This window comes from Camelus ferus, chromosome 17 (assembly GCF_009834535.1).
Source record: "Camelus ferus isolate YT-003-E chromosome 17, BCGSAC_Cfer_1.0, whole genome shotgun sequence".
Lineage (NCBI taxonomy): Eukaryota > Metazoa > Chordata > Mammalia > Artiodactyla > Camelidae > Camelus > Camelus ferus.
The window spans coordinates 1,646,467-1,661,607 of record NC_045712.1 but is presented as its reverse complement, the minus strand read 5'-3'; the positions used below and the strand labels follow the sequence as shown (position 1 = coordinate 1,661,607).

Sequence of the window (15,141 nt, the reverse complement as noted above, 5' to 3'; positions counted from 1 at the left end):
CTGTGGGGACAAGCGAGTGAGTCAAACGGAAAGGGCTGAGGAATTTGGAGCGTCTGCACACGGCAGGTGATCTGTTTCACCCGGAAGAGTTCCGGGAGGTGCTGTGTGGCACCCTTCCTTCCGAATCATTTTCCAGTCGAGACGTGCCAGGGGCTCGCCCTTGACCTCTCACTGCAGTTGTGTCGACAGCGACAAGGATGCTGTCTTCCCATCCCTTCTTTCTCACGGTGTCTAGGCAGGGTTGGCCTTAAGTAAAACCATTTCAGGAAAGAGGAGAGTCCCAGCATGCAAAGCAGTAGGTGACACACGCTGTCGGAAGGAACACTGTCGCGTGTGAAGCAGCCTCGTAGGGAGGCGTGTGGGTGTGCGTGTCATGTTCAAAGACAAACGCCAAGTGTTTCTCCCTGAAACAATAGCAAAGAACTTGGGAAAGCCTTTTCAGTAGGCTAAACACAAACCAACAGAAATAAATATATTGTTGTATAAAAGTGACAGATCAAAGTCTAAAACTCATGGAATCCAAAAAAGGATAGAGGAAAACCAATAAAAATTGCTGACAGCCCATATATAACCACAAGGGACGTTCTGGTAGATTGCTGGCTAGTTGAACGTGCAGGGGAGGTTGCCTGAGCCAGCCTGGGAGAAGGGCAAGTTCGCCTGATGGTTCTTTATTCAGAAGCTCTATCCGGCCTGCTCTGCCCTCCTTTCTACCACCCCAGCCCTGCCACCTCTGGCTTCCTCTGCCTGGCAGCCCCAGGGGCCCAGGACCCAGCGCCGAGAGGTGAGCACTGCCTCCTCATGGCCCAGTGGGGGGCCAGTGTCCCTTCACCTGAAGGCCCGGAATGACACCAAACAGTGATTCTCCAGCTGGCTTTTCCGACGGATTTCATCAGAAATGGGTGCGGTTCTCTCTCTGGCAAGGGCCCGTCTTTGTTACCCTGGATCATCCAAGAACAACCAGTGAGTGAGTCTGGGAGGGCGAGTGGTCACTCTGGCCCAGCTGAAGATTATGTAACAGGGCCTGTCTGGCTAAGGTCGTCTTGAGCCAGGAACAGACCACACCGACACCTGGGCTCGCGCGCGGCTTGGGCAACCTCCACGTGGCTCCACTGGGAAGAGAGAAACGTGTGCCTCTAAAATTGTACCCCAGAGAAAGGAAGAACCAGCTTGTGTGGGAGTCGCTATGTACACCTGGGGTCAGCATCCAGATGGCAGACGAGCTGTGTGACCTTGGGCTGATGACACTGGTCTGTAACACTCTGCTCAGTGCTTGCTTTCCATGGAATGTGGGATCCGGTTTTTCTTTTTTGGATTTTTTCTTTTTGTAATTAATAGACTTTATTTTTTTACGACAGTTTTAGGTTTACAGAAACACTGAGCAGCAAGTACTGAGTTCCCATGTGCCCCCTTCCTCCATCACCCCCGGTTCCCCTGTGTGTATGCGCCCCCGTTGATGAACCAATACGGAGACATTCTTATTAACTGGAAGCCATGGTTTACATTAGGGTTAACGCTGGGTGCATTCTGTAGGTTTTGACGGACGTATGACGCCACGTACCCACTGTTACAGCAGCAAACGGAATAGTTCACTGCCCTAAAAATCCTCTGTGCTCTCTGCCCATTTGTCCCTCTGATCAGCCACTGATCTTTTTACCATTGGGATCCATGTTTTTAGTTTAGTTTTTTTTCCCTCAAATGTGTAACAGATACTATAAATGACAATTTTGGAGTCATGGAGCAGAGTTAGAGATCACTGTCACTGTTTTTCACCATCAACAGCAGATTCTGGATTGTTTGTTTTCTTAGAAAAATGAGCTGTAGAGATGATTTTCTTCTTCTTCAATATAATCGCCCTAACTCACAAAAGGGACAAATATTTAAAGCTGAGAGTAATATACTCGTGCTTTAGGAAAGTGAGGGATTCTCTTCAGTCGCCCCCTGGCCCCACCTCCTCTTCCAGGCGTGTTCGGCGGAGGGGGGTGGTACCAGAGGAGGCCTCGCCCCGTCTCTAGTGGCTCCTGTCACCGGGGGGTCCGCAGGCATTCTGGGAAAATCCAGTTTGTCAGCTCACTTGGGAAGATGCATGGAAACACAGCTGACATCTGAGTGCAAAGGACAGTCTTGGCCTTCCTGAATCTTCCCGGGGGGAGTCTGAAGGGTAGAGGGTATTCTGTGGCTCACAGGTACCCAGCCCTCTCCTGTGGCCCCTTCTTTACCCTCATGCCGCCACCAAAAAGAAAAAAAACCCAATTATCTAGTCTGCCTACAAAGGAGCGTGGGCTTCAACAGTAAATGTTCCGTTGTTTACACGGTAAACAAGACTCTGTACCTAGATGGACTTTCTCTGAGGAGGCGACTCATTACCTCAGGAGTCTTTCTTAGAACAGCCTCTTCAGTTGAACTTGGGAAGAAGGAGGAAAAAAAAAACAAACACTTCTCAGAATCATCAGCATTTGCATCATACAATCCAACTTCCTCTCCTCCTCTCTGTCTTTCTCTCTCACACACACACCCTCCCTCTTTCCAGTCAAGAACATTTCGAGAGGTCAGTGCCGCCCCCGTGTCTAAAACTTCAGTGTTTGCCTTTGCAGGGACTTTTCCAACTTTACCTAGAAAAGAACTAACCAGAACCTTAGCGCTTGTGGTCAGCCTGCTTCCGGCTGTGGCTCGGGTCGGTTTGTCTGCTCTGACAGAGGAAGTGCTTGCTGTGACGGGAACCGCGCTGGCCGGATTGCAGGAGGACCGGCAGACGGTGCCTAATGACATCGGTATGCGAGGTGCCAGCGGCCAGGGGCGCGGACACGCAGTGTGGCGGCCCGGACCCCGGGCCGCCCCCGCCGCGCCCTCCTGACCGCACACCCACCCGCACGCACCCTGGCACGGAGTCGTGTATAAACGGCATGTCTTGGTTGAGGAGGACTTTCTCAAAAACGCGACAGGAGCCAAGATGCTGAGACATGCTTCTGAACTGGGACAGACATAAGGCAGATCCTGCCAACTTCGATAGGCCTTCAGACCCTGGCTGCCGGAGTCCCTGAGCGCTCAGACAAGCTCCACATTTTGTGCGGAAGCCTGAGCTAAATGGAAAATGACTGGACTCAGGTGTTCTCTCTCAGCTCCTGTGCTAGGAGCTGAGATATTTGAACCATTTTTTTTTCTTTTTTTGGGGGGGGGTGATTAGGTTTATTTATTTCTTAGTGGAAGCACTGGGGATTGAACCCGGGACCTCGTACATGCTAAGCAGGCACACTACCACTGAGCTATACCCTCCCCACTGCCCGAACCATTTTCATGTAAAGATTAGAAGATCTCTGTGCTTGCGAAGGGGTCCTGCTGGGAAGGAGCCTTAACACTGCATCAGAACTTAACCATGTTGCACGGGGCGCAAAACCAGGTGGAAACTGAGAGAACCGTTTGGCCAGGATGGCTAATTAATTTTAACTACTAGGTATACCTTGGTAACTTGAGATTTGACTTAACTGCCCAGGATGACAACTTAATTAAAATACTGGCAATACCTAGGATCTCAAATTTGGGGATCTGCTGACGTCCGTGCAGAAGAGCCAATGGTACACGCCATCCAGAGTGCTTGGATTTCCTTGTTTCCTGTGGTTTCGGGTTGTAGTGGAACCCCCATCTCTGCTTTTCATAGTCAGACGTTAAGAGTGGAGGAGGGCAGGGAGGGAGAACCTTTCAGGTGGTAAGTGATAAATAGCTAGACCGAGAAATCCTGCTTCTCCCCTTTGCACTGAAGGACTCTCATGAAATGGAGAGTGACGATTTCTCTCTAGGATGGGGACATGTGGCCCAAAGTGGCCTGCGGCAAGGACGACAGTCCTTTAAAATATTGGGTTTTAGCTTTAAAATTTGACTCAATTTCATGTTCTGCTCCAGGGCATATTTTGAGCTTAATATAAAAATATTTTCAGTCCTTACGCCTTATTTCTGTCTGTGGCTTTATGTACCCAGTCAGCAGGGCCTTCATGCCCCAGGACTACAGGTAGCCCGCGTACAGAAGCGCAAATAAAGCACAAGTGAAGGGATCCGAGTGCATCTCCTTGGCCATTGAGGCGAGGAGCACAGATGCCAGTAGCAGCCGTCCTAAGGCCCGTGGGCCCCGCTCGTTCCTGCAGCAGGTGCTCGGTGGGACTCAGGACCTGGAGTGAGGGCTGCGTGGGGCTCCACGGAGGCGAGGAGCCGGGCCCTGCGCCCTGCCCGGGGCCCCCGTCGGTGCACTACGGCACCTTGGGGCCGGGGACCTCGTCTTTCTCATCTCCGCAAAGTCAGTACTCAGCCCTGTGCTGGGCGCAGAGATTATAAATGTTCGGAAAACGGTTGTTGGATGAAATCTCTGCGTTTTGCATGTGTCAGAGACCTTTCTGAAATCGTTGCTTGGGAGTCCACAAATCAAATCACAAAAGCCACGGAAGAAGGTAGGGGTCTTCCACGAGAAAAGTCTTCTTAACCTACAGTTACTAGGTCGCTTGCTATTAGAATAAGGAAGCTACGTGCAGACTTTGCATGGGTTTTCTGTGTTCTTTTGAGGACCTCTTTCATGTGGACTCTGGAAATCTGTGTCTTCTATTTTTACAGAGGGTTTGCTAAGCAAATGAACATATGAGAGATTTGCAAGCCAGATTTTAGATGAATTCTCGAACCGTTTTGGGCAGCTCAGCATTCATGTGCGTGTCAGTAATAAGTTAGCTACAGGTGAGCTCTCACCGCTGGCTGCTGCAGCCTGTGCGCACCCCCTCTTCCCCTCCGGCACCTCCAGGTCACTTCAGCTCACTTCTTCCCTTCCCCACTGCCAGCCCCCCACCCCCACCCCGTCCAGGCCCTCCTGGAGCGGAGCCTCGCGTCACTGCTGCCTCTCTCCTGCGCCGGCCCATCCGGCATCTCCTTTGATGGTCGGTGCTGCCCCAACCTGTCTGCCCTCGGGTTTCCTCACTCCGCTCTGCTGAGAAGGCCTCTGGCTTGCCCCTTGTCTGGCCAAGTGCTAATGTGTCTTCGGGCCCAGGCCTTTCTTAAAGAGGATTCCAGCCAATTGCAACCACTGGGAGGCAGTTCTGACTTTGACCCTGCTCTGTCTGCCGCTTATTTGACGCAGCACAGCTCCAGTGTTCCATTCTTTCGTCTTTTTTAATTTACATTCTCCTTAACTAAATTGCAAGCACTTTGATGTCAGGAAGGCTGTTTCATGCTTAGGTTTCAAAGCCCTTTCACTTTAGCGAGGTCCAGGGGGCAGTGACCCAGGGCAGGTGGTTCACTGCTGTGTCCTCAGCACCAAGCCCATAAGGTAAGTGCTCCTTCTGTTTTGTTGAATATGTTTTATTTTTAATGATATTTTCTCCCAGAAGTGTTGATAGTTTTGACGTGACTCCAAAGAACTATCTAATACCCGCCCCCCACCCAATACTGAATAACAGAAGTTCACAATGTGTAAACAGCAGGTAATTCTCAGGCTCGCCTTTGAAATACATGGATTTGTCCCCTGTCGCCCACGCCCCAGGACGAGCTACCCTCCTGTTCAGGGCCGTCTGCTGCATTATCGTACAGCAGTGGGATCTAGCAGTGTCTAAACTCGTCCTCCTGGCGTGACATCCACTCACATCCCAAGTGATGGCATGTCCGTATGTTCCTCCGGGTCTGACAGTTCACGTGGGACTTCAGCCCCTTCCTGTGCACCCCGGTGTCCTCGGGGGTCCATCTGCAGACATTGGCAGTGTTCCCCATGGATACCTGGGCCTCTGGGAGCTGGGCTGGCCTCGCCGTTTGATCTCACTGCAGCTGTGGTGCTCACGGCTCCTCCGCCCACCCCGCCGTGTCCCCTCCTTTCCCGGGGCCGGGTTGCCTAGTGAGAGGGAGTGATCACCAGCTGCCTGTCCCCTCTGCGTGCCCCCTTCGGGACAGTCAGGTTCCTTCCTCCCTGAGAGGGACACAGGCCTTGAACGTGCGGCCCTCCCTCCGTGGGAGTGTGTGACCGTGCCTGAGGGACTGACCCAGGGCAGTGAATGTAACCAGTGACAGAGGACCTCAGCTGCTTCTCAGGGTTGCCTCCAGGCTTCAGTGCTGAGAGTCTGCCTCCTCCTCCTCCCCTCCTTGCTGCAGATATGCAGCAGAAAAACCAATTCAGATGTGGCAACACTGAGAACATTCAGGCTGGTCACCTCTAAAACAGGGCAGTTGGTGGGGTCTTTTGCCCGCTGCTCTGTCGGTGGCGGGAAGCTGCTGAGAACCCATGGGCTCGAGGGAAGGCACGTGTGGCCGGTGTGTCGATCACGGGGTTGTGGTGCAGGAAGACGGAGATCACCATTTCTCCCCTCCGCCATCATTCTAAGCAACTGAAGTTTAGCAGTGAGGCGTGGCATCAGGGCCCACCCAGGAAACGCTTACCAGGGGGCTGCTGAGTCACTCCACTGAGGTGGTTCCTGCTGTCATGCTGCCACGGGCTCGTGAGTCCCAGCTGCTGGCCTCCCCGAAGATGCCAAAGTCGATGGGACACCAGGTGCCAGGGAGGGGTGCCTTCTGTCTAGTATTTTCAGCTGGCTCTTGTTTGGTTTCTATATCGCTACACTACCTTCGGTCAAGATACGGTTTGATTGTCTCACTTTTTAAGTTTTAGACATGTCTGGTGGAATTTTGTTGGTTTTGAGTATGTTGATGCCTTCTGTTTATGACAGAGGTTGGCAAACTCCGGCCTGTGGGCCAAACCTGGCCCTCTGCCAGCATTGGTAGATAAAGTTTTATCAGAACACAGCTACACCCATTCTTTTATGTGTTATCTATGGCTGTTTGCAGGCTACAACTGCAGAGCTGTGACAGAGACCATATGGTCCAAAAAACCAAAGATATTTACTATCAGAAATATTTACTGTCCAGAAAAATTCTGCTGACCTCTGGTGTACACAAAAACAAGAGCAAATTCTGTGTGTGTGTGTGTGTATTGGTGGGGCATGGGACAGGCAAGATTGGTGTTAGAATGTTTATTAGAATTTATCCTGACAGCATCCAGACGGCCCAGGTGACAAGTGACAGCAGACGGATATGTAATGGGTCAGTTTTCCTCCATCTCCCGATGAAGCTTTTCTTACGGTTCACTCCTGCCTCTCTGTACAGAACGTGTCGGGGAAGCTGACTTTTTGGGAGAGAGGCGTATGTGGGCAAAAGGAAGTGAGGGGGAGGAGGAGCCTTGTCCCATTCTGTTTCCCAGTAGTGAGAAGTACTGTTTACAGGTACAAGCTATAGAATCAAAAGAGAGGGGTGGAGTTGGACAGGGGAGGGACTAAATGGGTCTTTACTATACCCACCGACAGCACCCATCACCCATTGCAGGCCGGAAGGGAAAGGAGACAAGAGTAGAGGGGTGATGTCCTTAAGTTTGCAAAGGAGGAGACTGAACGAGGAGCCCATTTTCCGCTTTCAGCCTCTTAACAATACCCCACCACGCAGACACACCCAGACACACACATATCTGGGAAATCCTAGAACAGCCGGGATCTTAAAATCCATTTGACTTCTGGAGCGTTGGCAGATGATTTTCCGAGTATAATGCTTTTAAAAATACACAGCCCAGTGTGAGGCGTCTAGAGCAGCTAAAGCCATAGAGACGGCAGAGAGAAGGCGGTTGCCAGGGGTGGGAGAGTTAGTGTTAAACAGCGATGGAGTTGAAGTCGGGGAGTGGAAAGAGTTCCCGAGGTGGGTGGTGGTCATGGTTGCATGACAGCCTGAGTACACTTAATGCCACTCACCTGTACGCCCAAAAATGACTGAAATGGTCAATTTTATTATGTATATATTTTACCACAATTTTAAAACTCCAATCTTACTAGCTGTGTAATTTGCAGAGACACATTGGCAGTATTCCTATTTGAAGATAGGAATCTTGTTTGGAAACCTTTTCCCTGCATTTAATTTTAACGTGACTTCTTGGAATTAAGAGAGCTTAATTATATTCAATTAGAAAGATACTTACTGAATGGCTTAAAAAAAATACACAGCACCGTACGTGAGGTCTGCAACACTCAGGGACAGCGTGACAGGATGGCACAGGGAAGAGATGCCCACGGAGACCGCCTCTCTTGTCTCTCCTCCTAGAAGTGACTCCCTCTTTTTCTTTTTTTTTCCCCCTAATGTGGACTCTAGGAAAGAAACCTTGACTGGTTCCCAAGGATGAGAGCCATGTCCCTGGTGAGCAGCGACTCTGAGGGAGAACAGAACGAGCTGAGGAACCTGCAGGAGAAGCTGGAGTCCACCATGAAGCTCGTCACCAACCTTTCTGGCCAGCTGTCAGAACTCAAGGACCAGGTAAGGGAGTCCTTACACGCACACACAGCACCACACACGCAAGGCTGGCCGGGAGGGACCGGCGGCGCTCACACCTGGAGGGGGCAGGAAATGGGCAAAGCGGGGCTGGCTCACCGCGCCCACCCGTTTCCCCTCCGTTCCCCCGGCGCTGCCCCGTCACGGGAGGAGCCCGTGACACTACTTTCAGGGCTGCTAAGGACGAGGTTTTAATATAAAAAGCAAAACCAGAAAATGAGAAAATGCAAACTACTTCAGTGAAGTGCTGCACACACACACAAAACACACACACACACACACACACGCAATGTGTAAAGCTATTCTGTTTTCTTTCTTCACTGACAGAAGGTTAAAGGCTGTTTCTAGTTTTGCACGTTAGCCCTTCAATCTATGAACTCCTCACCGCAGATAGTTCAGTTCAGCATCTTGAGATAAACCACAGTCAAGGAAAAGCTCCTTCTGGTTCATTCAGGGGCCAAACCCTTCCTGAGTGGCTCCCGTACCCCAGGCAGTAGGGCAGGTGCTGGGGACGAGACAGGGCACAACCTGGACACACCCCCGCACCACACAACTGACGCTAGAGACGGCCCGCCCACCCGGCTCCCTGTCCACAGATAAATGCTTCTCCCGGAACTACGCTGCAGGGAGGGGGCAAGTTTGTACCAAACCCTGTGCACTCCTTCCCCTTTCTGACCCCCTTACACATGAGCACCCCTGGTCACCGGGTGGTTCACCAGGACTGCAGCGCGGTGGCAGGGACTCGGGCTGCGCCTTGGCTGCCTGGGGTCACCCCACTCGGACCCTGTACGCGGTGCTGGATGCTTTTAACCAGCTCCACGGACAAGGCGCGACGTCCTGCGCGGCAGCGGTCACCGGGCACGGCGGGCCTGGCGGTGAGCCTCCGGTCCCCCGCGGGTGCCCGAGCACTCTGAGGGACGTAAGCACAGGGAAGGCCCTGGCTAGAATACACTCTTCTTGAAGACGGTTTACACCGCACTTTTCACAGTCCTACTTTAGGTTGTGTTTCTTTTCTAACTAAATTGTTCCCGGCTGTACCCAAGATACCATTTGGCCTCGGGTTCTTCCCTTTCACGTGCATTGAGAAGCAAATAAGAAAGACTAATGAGAACAGAAGGCCTTATTTATGAAGGCTGTCTACGGCACTGAGCTTGGTAACCACCTAAGACGAGTAATAACCTAAAGAGGTAAAACTAACGAAGATCTAACTGGATTACTTTGCTTATTATTTTATTAACTTCCCACCCCCGCTGTGACCCCCCCGACGGATGTGCCACAGGACCGCCCCGATGGAGCACGCTGTCTGCTGCCGCTGCTCCTGCCCACCCCCTGCCCACGACGAGCAAGACGAACTCAACACGGCCAACCGTGCTCGAGTTCCCTGCCTCTCCCTCTGAGCAAGCCGTGGCAACACAGATCTCAGTTAACCCAGACGTTTTACATTAGATGCCAAAAGGATCTTCCAAAAATTGATCTGGTACAGACTTAAACGATCAAGCACTCCAGAAAGTGCCATTTTTAAACATGTCTGAGACCAACTATTACTGGGTGTTCTGAGATGATAAATAACGCACAAGCCCTTCTCCACAGGCCCTAAGAATCTGGTGCGCTGAACTGCTCCCTGAGGTGGATTCTAAAGCTGCTTCGCTGATGCACACGTTGCAGACCCACCTGTCAGCGGAGGGAACTGAAGCCGAGGGCTTAGCATCAAGCATATCCCAGGTGTAGGAGGCACCCAGCAGCAGGTGCCATCTCACCTACATCCCCCCTTTTACTGGTGAGGACGCTGAGGTACACAGCAGGCGCTAGGAAAGCTGTCTAACTTCACATGACCTTGCCAGGCTGGAACTCCTGGTCCTGCAGGTCTGGGTTCGATTTTTTTTCTTTTTTTTTTTTTTTTTTTGGCATTATGTTTTTATTTTCCCTTGTTTTGTTTTGTCACTGTACCCTGTTTGCCCTTCGTGGCTGACTGTGTAAATTCTTACTCAATTTTTTAAAAAAAAAAAGCACTGAAATTTCAGAAGTTGCATCACGTACTTCAGACGTGACGGAGGACACAGTCACTGCCGTTTTTTTACACCACTGAGTGGAGACGAGGCTAGGCACTGCAGCTGATTCTGTGAAACCCAAATTTTGGCTTGAACGAAGTATGTAAAACTAGATTACATATGGACTGAGGTTCATTAAGTGACATCAACACCGGTATGGTTTAAACTGCTTCTTTTCAGCTCTTTTTGTATTTTGTTTGTTTAAAGTTAGCAGTTGTAACCATTCTTCAGAAAATCTTTCCCCTGAGAATGAATTTGAAATTGAACCACTTTTTCCTGGAAGATACCATAGACTAAGAAGTATGAGGAAACAGTAATATATTCTCCAGTGCCTTTACCAGGACTGATCTGCTTAGGTTTTAAGGTGCCCAGAAAGATGGGGAAAATTCATTGCTTTTACTGGGGAAAATCTGCTTTTTTCAAAAGGAATTAGTCAACATTTTCTTTTGATTTTGTAACAAAACTTTAAAGCATTTGAGAATCTACTTGCTGAAAACATTTGAATTTTATTAAATTTGGTATATTACAGTCATGAAGATTTCTTAAGTTGTTCTGCATGAAAAATCATGCAGATAGGTTAGAGAGGTGCTGGTCTGTAAATGGTAAGTGTGAGAATTCCTGCCCTTGGAAGGGAAAAAAATTTTGAATTAAAAAAATAAAAACCCCACGAGTGATTCATGAGCGAGAAGCTCTGTGATAGATATTTTTTACAACAGCTATGAAAGAATACCATTCACTGGTGAAAGGGCTGGAAAACACAAAAATTGCTTCATCACTTAGATATTTTCTCAGCTCTTCTGGTCCAAACCCAGCATAGTGGAGCAATGAGAGTTTGAATGCCTTTGGTTTTACTCTTTACCGTTACTGGCCTCTGTGGTGGCTGTCCTCTTCAAACGCCCATTTGAGGAGAGTTCTTACAAGGATACGAGTGAAAACCTGGTCAGTGGTTTTTCTATTATTGCCAAGAACCATTAATTAAAATCGCTCTTCTAAATGTTACTTAATGATGCATCTCGAAGGTCCCCCTCCCAAGAGGCTCTCAGTACTAAATGTGATTCTCTTACATTCTTATTCCGAGGAGAACTAATGTAAGGACTTACATTTTTTCTTCATAATGCGAAAGAACAAATATTGAGAGAAGGGTTCACTTTCTTGAACACGTTTCCCACCTGCATATAGGACGGTGACCCTTCTGTGTAGCTGTCAGGAATAGAAGTAGTGCTTGAGAATTCAGATCATGTTAGCACGTTCCAGTGTTTGGCATTTTTCACGCAACGGGTTTATCTTATTAACTGCGTAAGGAAGGAAGGAAGAACAAAAGGTTAGAATAACTGCCCACAGCTGGAAAATGGAATGTTAAACAAACGTTACTTGAATGTCTATGTTCCTTATGCTGTGTTGGAACCACAAAAGAGGCCAAAGGTAACGTCTGCCCTCTAGGACACGGTGATGTAGCCAGAAAGCAGGAGGCTGCTAACGGCATGATGGTACGAGACGTTCTGTGAGCCGAGGCGTGCATTAAGGCTCACGGGGCGCAGAGAAGTGGGTACTGCTGCGTGGGGCTCGGCGTGTGGGAGGAGTCTGGCTTCTCCAGTCCGACGAGCAGGTGACTTGGGAGCTAGCAGGGAAGCGCAGCAGGGCGCATCCCAGGAACGGGATCGGCAGGAGCAGAGGCACGAATGCGCATGGCGTGCTCAAGGAACGGCGCTGTGTTCTGGGTGATTCCGTTTGCTCTTTGAACCGCCATGGATGAAACGCCCGTCTGCCCGGTGCAGCCCTAGGTACTGGGGTTACAAAGTCGAATAGAACCTACTCTCCTTCCTCATGGAACTAATCGTCCAGAGTGGGAGACCAATAAGTAAACAAATGAATTCTAACTCGGCGTGGTCAGTGTGGAACAGAGGTTCGAACAGACTGCTCTGGGAATGAGGAAGAGGGAGCAATTCACTCAGCCTGGGCCTGGGGAGAGGATTTGAGTACCTGCCCCGGAAACCCTCTCAGAGGCGGTAATGCGGGAGCTGGGTGTCAGAGCTGGAGGAAGGGTCTGCCTGGTCAGAGAGAAAGGGTCAGGACAGCACCCTGGGGATCAGGAATGTGCACATCTGTACGTTTACAGTGAATCAGGAAAACCGCATTCAAGCAATCTTTCAGTTTTCCTTGCCAGTGTTCTGGGCTCCTGGTTAGGAGCAGGACTGCTTTTATAGGACTGTAAAAATCAGCTCTGGTGGCTAGAGTTTCCTGGCTCTGTAGAAGCCTGGTAGCCAAGACCTTGCTGACATGAAGGCAGACTGTGGTGTCCTCGTGCTCCTGTGCCAGCCTGTCAGTGCTGGCGGATGAAGTTGTGCCCATTTGCACTCAACTGTTAGTGTTTTCGTGAAAGATCTTTCAGATGTTTGGTTGCATCTGGCTTGTAAAGCTACAGTATCGTATGCTTCTTGTTTAGACCGGCTCAAAAGAAAGAATGCTGAAATTCAAGCTAGTTTCTGTGTTTATATAGATTATGAAGAAGAGCGTTGCTTCAAATGCTCATCCTCACCTAACTGTGAATTTCGAGGATATTAAAATGAATTTACTACAACTGGGACATTTCACACTATTCAAAATAGATTTTTCAGTATTAGAATTTTGAGTTAAGTTACTTACCGTAGATCTGAATCTGATGGATATTTTATCTAGTAGTTTTGTTTCAAATGTCCAGAGAGGATACTCTAGGACAGTATGCCAAGGATAGACCTCGGCCATTATTTTTATTTGTTCTGACATAGGTAACAGTAGTAGATAACAGTGATGCCATAAATAAGATATCCAGCGCATGTGAATGTATGCAGGTAGGTAGGTAGAACTGAGCTAGTAAAGCCAGGAATTATGTGAGAATATATCCCAAGGGGCCTGGGACACTGAACTGTCCAGCAGTGTTGAACTCGGTTTCTTACAGGCCAGATTTGGTTCTTAGCGGACTGTGTGTCCATTATTGTTCCCAGATGACTGTAACTGGATGGCGATCAAGCCCAAAGGGTCAAATACCGAAGCAGCTGGCCTAGTCCTTTTCACTTATCAGTCACTTAAATGACAGCCATTCTGTCTGTCTGAAAGGCTACGGTTGACCAAAGCAGAATTCAGGCAGTCAGATGTGTGTGCCTACTGTGTGCTTAACTGCAGAGGATCTTCTCTAAGATCTTGCGATCTGGCCTATGTCTGAGCTCATCAGCGAAAAGCTCTTCTAGAGCAACAGCATGGTCCCACCCAGATCGGCAACAGCAACATTACCTGGGAACTAGCTAGAGAGGCAAATTCAGCGGCCCTACCCTCGGCCTTCGGAATCGGAAACTGTTTGTGGGCCCTTGATCTGTGTTTTAACAAACCTTCTGGGTGATTCTGGTGTGTGCCAAAGTTTAAGAGCCATTATTCTAGGAAAACCGAAAACGAGATCGGTGTGTACTGGGTACTTGAACTTGCCAGGACTGTCCCTGCCTGAGCAAAGGGTCTGGCCGCTGAGTGAAAATAGGGAGGAGCTTTAGCTTTTATGAGGGAGGGAGGGCAATGCAGTCGTTATTTTAGGAAGACAAACCTAGAAAATTAGAACATGAGACCAGGACTACAGCTGCGTATCGGGTGGTGTCCGCAGAAGAGGGAAGGATGCTGTGCCACCAGCTGGAGGCCCCTCTGTTGGAAGGGACACAGTTTGAGGGAATGACTGAAGAGCCAACAGACTGAAAAGTCAGAAAAAGCTCATTTGACGAGCAGGCATGGAGATTCGCTTACATAAAAGGTCATCTCCAAAGGACGTAGTTTCTTACAGAAACAGTACGGAAGAAGCCTTCAGGGCCAGCCTTAACCACTGAAAACCTCAGCAGCTTTCAATGGAAGCTTGGAGTAAAGTATCCTTCAGTAGGGGCTGAGCCCACCACGATGCCTGAATCCACGAGAATGCCAAGATGATTCAGTCTAGCTGCGTGTATGGGATTCCCTCTAAGGCTGCCCGCCAAGGGACTGGTGAGGGAACCTGCGCTGAGTGTCTGAAGTAGCAGGCAGTGCGGTGCCTGAGTTACAGCCTGCGTTACAATCTAACCGTGAACTTACTCCACGGGTCACATGAGGTTCTCCTTCCTCGGCTGAGCCTGTCAAGTATGGTGTCACGTGTGACACCACGTTTAAAGACCTGTCACCTGTCTAAGGAAACTCCAGAGGCTGGCTGGAAGATCCTAACTCAGTTCTTTAGAAAGGGCTTTATTAAAAGCTACCTTTGGGGAATATTCACTGCTTATGAATCTTCCCTTCTAAACTATCACTGAAGGCATTTCACAGGAGCCTAAAAATAGTATTTTGATGTGAAAGGAAAACCGCTATGTTTTGAATAAGAAAAAGCAACCACTTTAAAATTGAACCTTACCTGATGTTCTCTCTGGATATTTTGTACCAAAAATTAGTCCAAGTGAAAAACCGAGATTTAAGCGCCAACTGTGTGACATACACTCTATTAAAAAGTTTACATACCGCCTCCTCGCCCTCCACCCAGGAGACAGGAACTCTCACCCTAACTGTATGAAGGAAGAAACTCTGAAAAGTTAAATAACATAAAACTGTCATGGAAACAGGTCTGTCTGATTCCAAAGCCCACTTTCTTTTTACTACTGCTCCCTAGTTCGTCTCTGATTTTAGGAAACCAGAAATCTAGGAGCAAGATCTTAGGCCACTTGTAGATAACCACATTATCTAATACATATTTCATAACCACCCTTTTATCTTAATTGACTTAAATGCCCGGCATCAAATC

At 49.2% G+C, this 15,141-nt stretch overlaps 1 protein-coding gene and 1 long non-coding RNA gene across 4 annotated transcripts in view; one reads left to right on the top strand and one right to left on the bottom strand.

The window, feature by feature from the left end:
- Positions 1-15,141, top strand: part of ITPR1 (inositol 1,4,5-trisphosphate receptor type 1) — a 299,811-nt gene that overhangs the window by 282,534 nt on the left and 2,136 nt on the right. For all 3 annotated transcript variants that reach the window (XM_014560075.2, XM_014560074.2, XM_032458045.1), the window contains one exon: positions 8,143-8,304. In XM_014560075.2, the coding sequence (XP_014415561.2) occupies positions 8,143-8,304 (162 nt within the window). The remainder of the gene's footprint in view (positions 1-8,142; positions 8,305-15,141) is intronic.
- The window catches only part of LOC116657061, a 30,696-nt gene continuing 25,973 nt past the window's right edge, over positions 10,419-15,141 (bottom strand). Inside the window, exon 3 of the long non-coding RNA XR_004311993.1 lies at positions 10,419-11,659. This is a non-coding gene — a long non-coding RNA (uncharacterized LOC116657061). The remainder of the gene's footprint in view (positions 11,660-15,141) is intronic.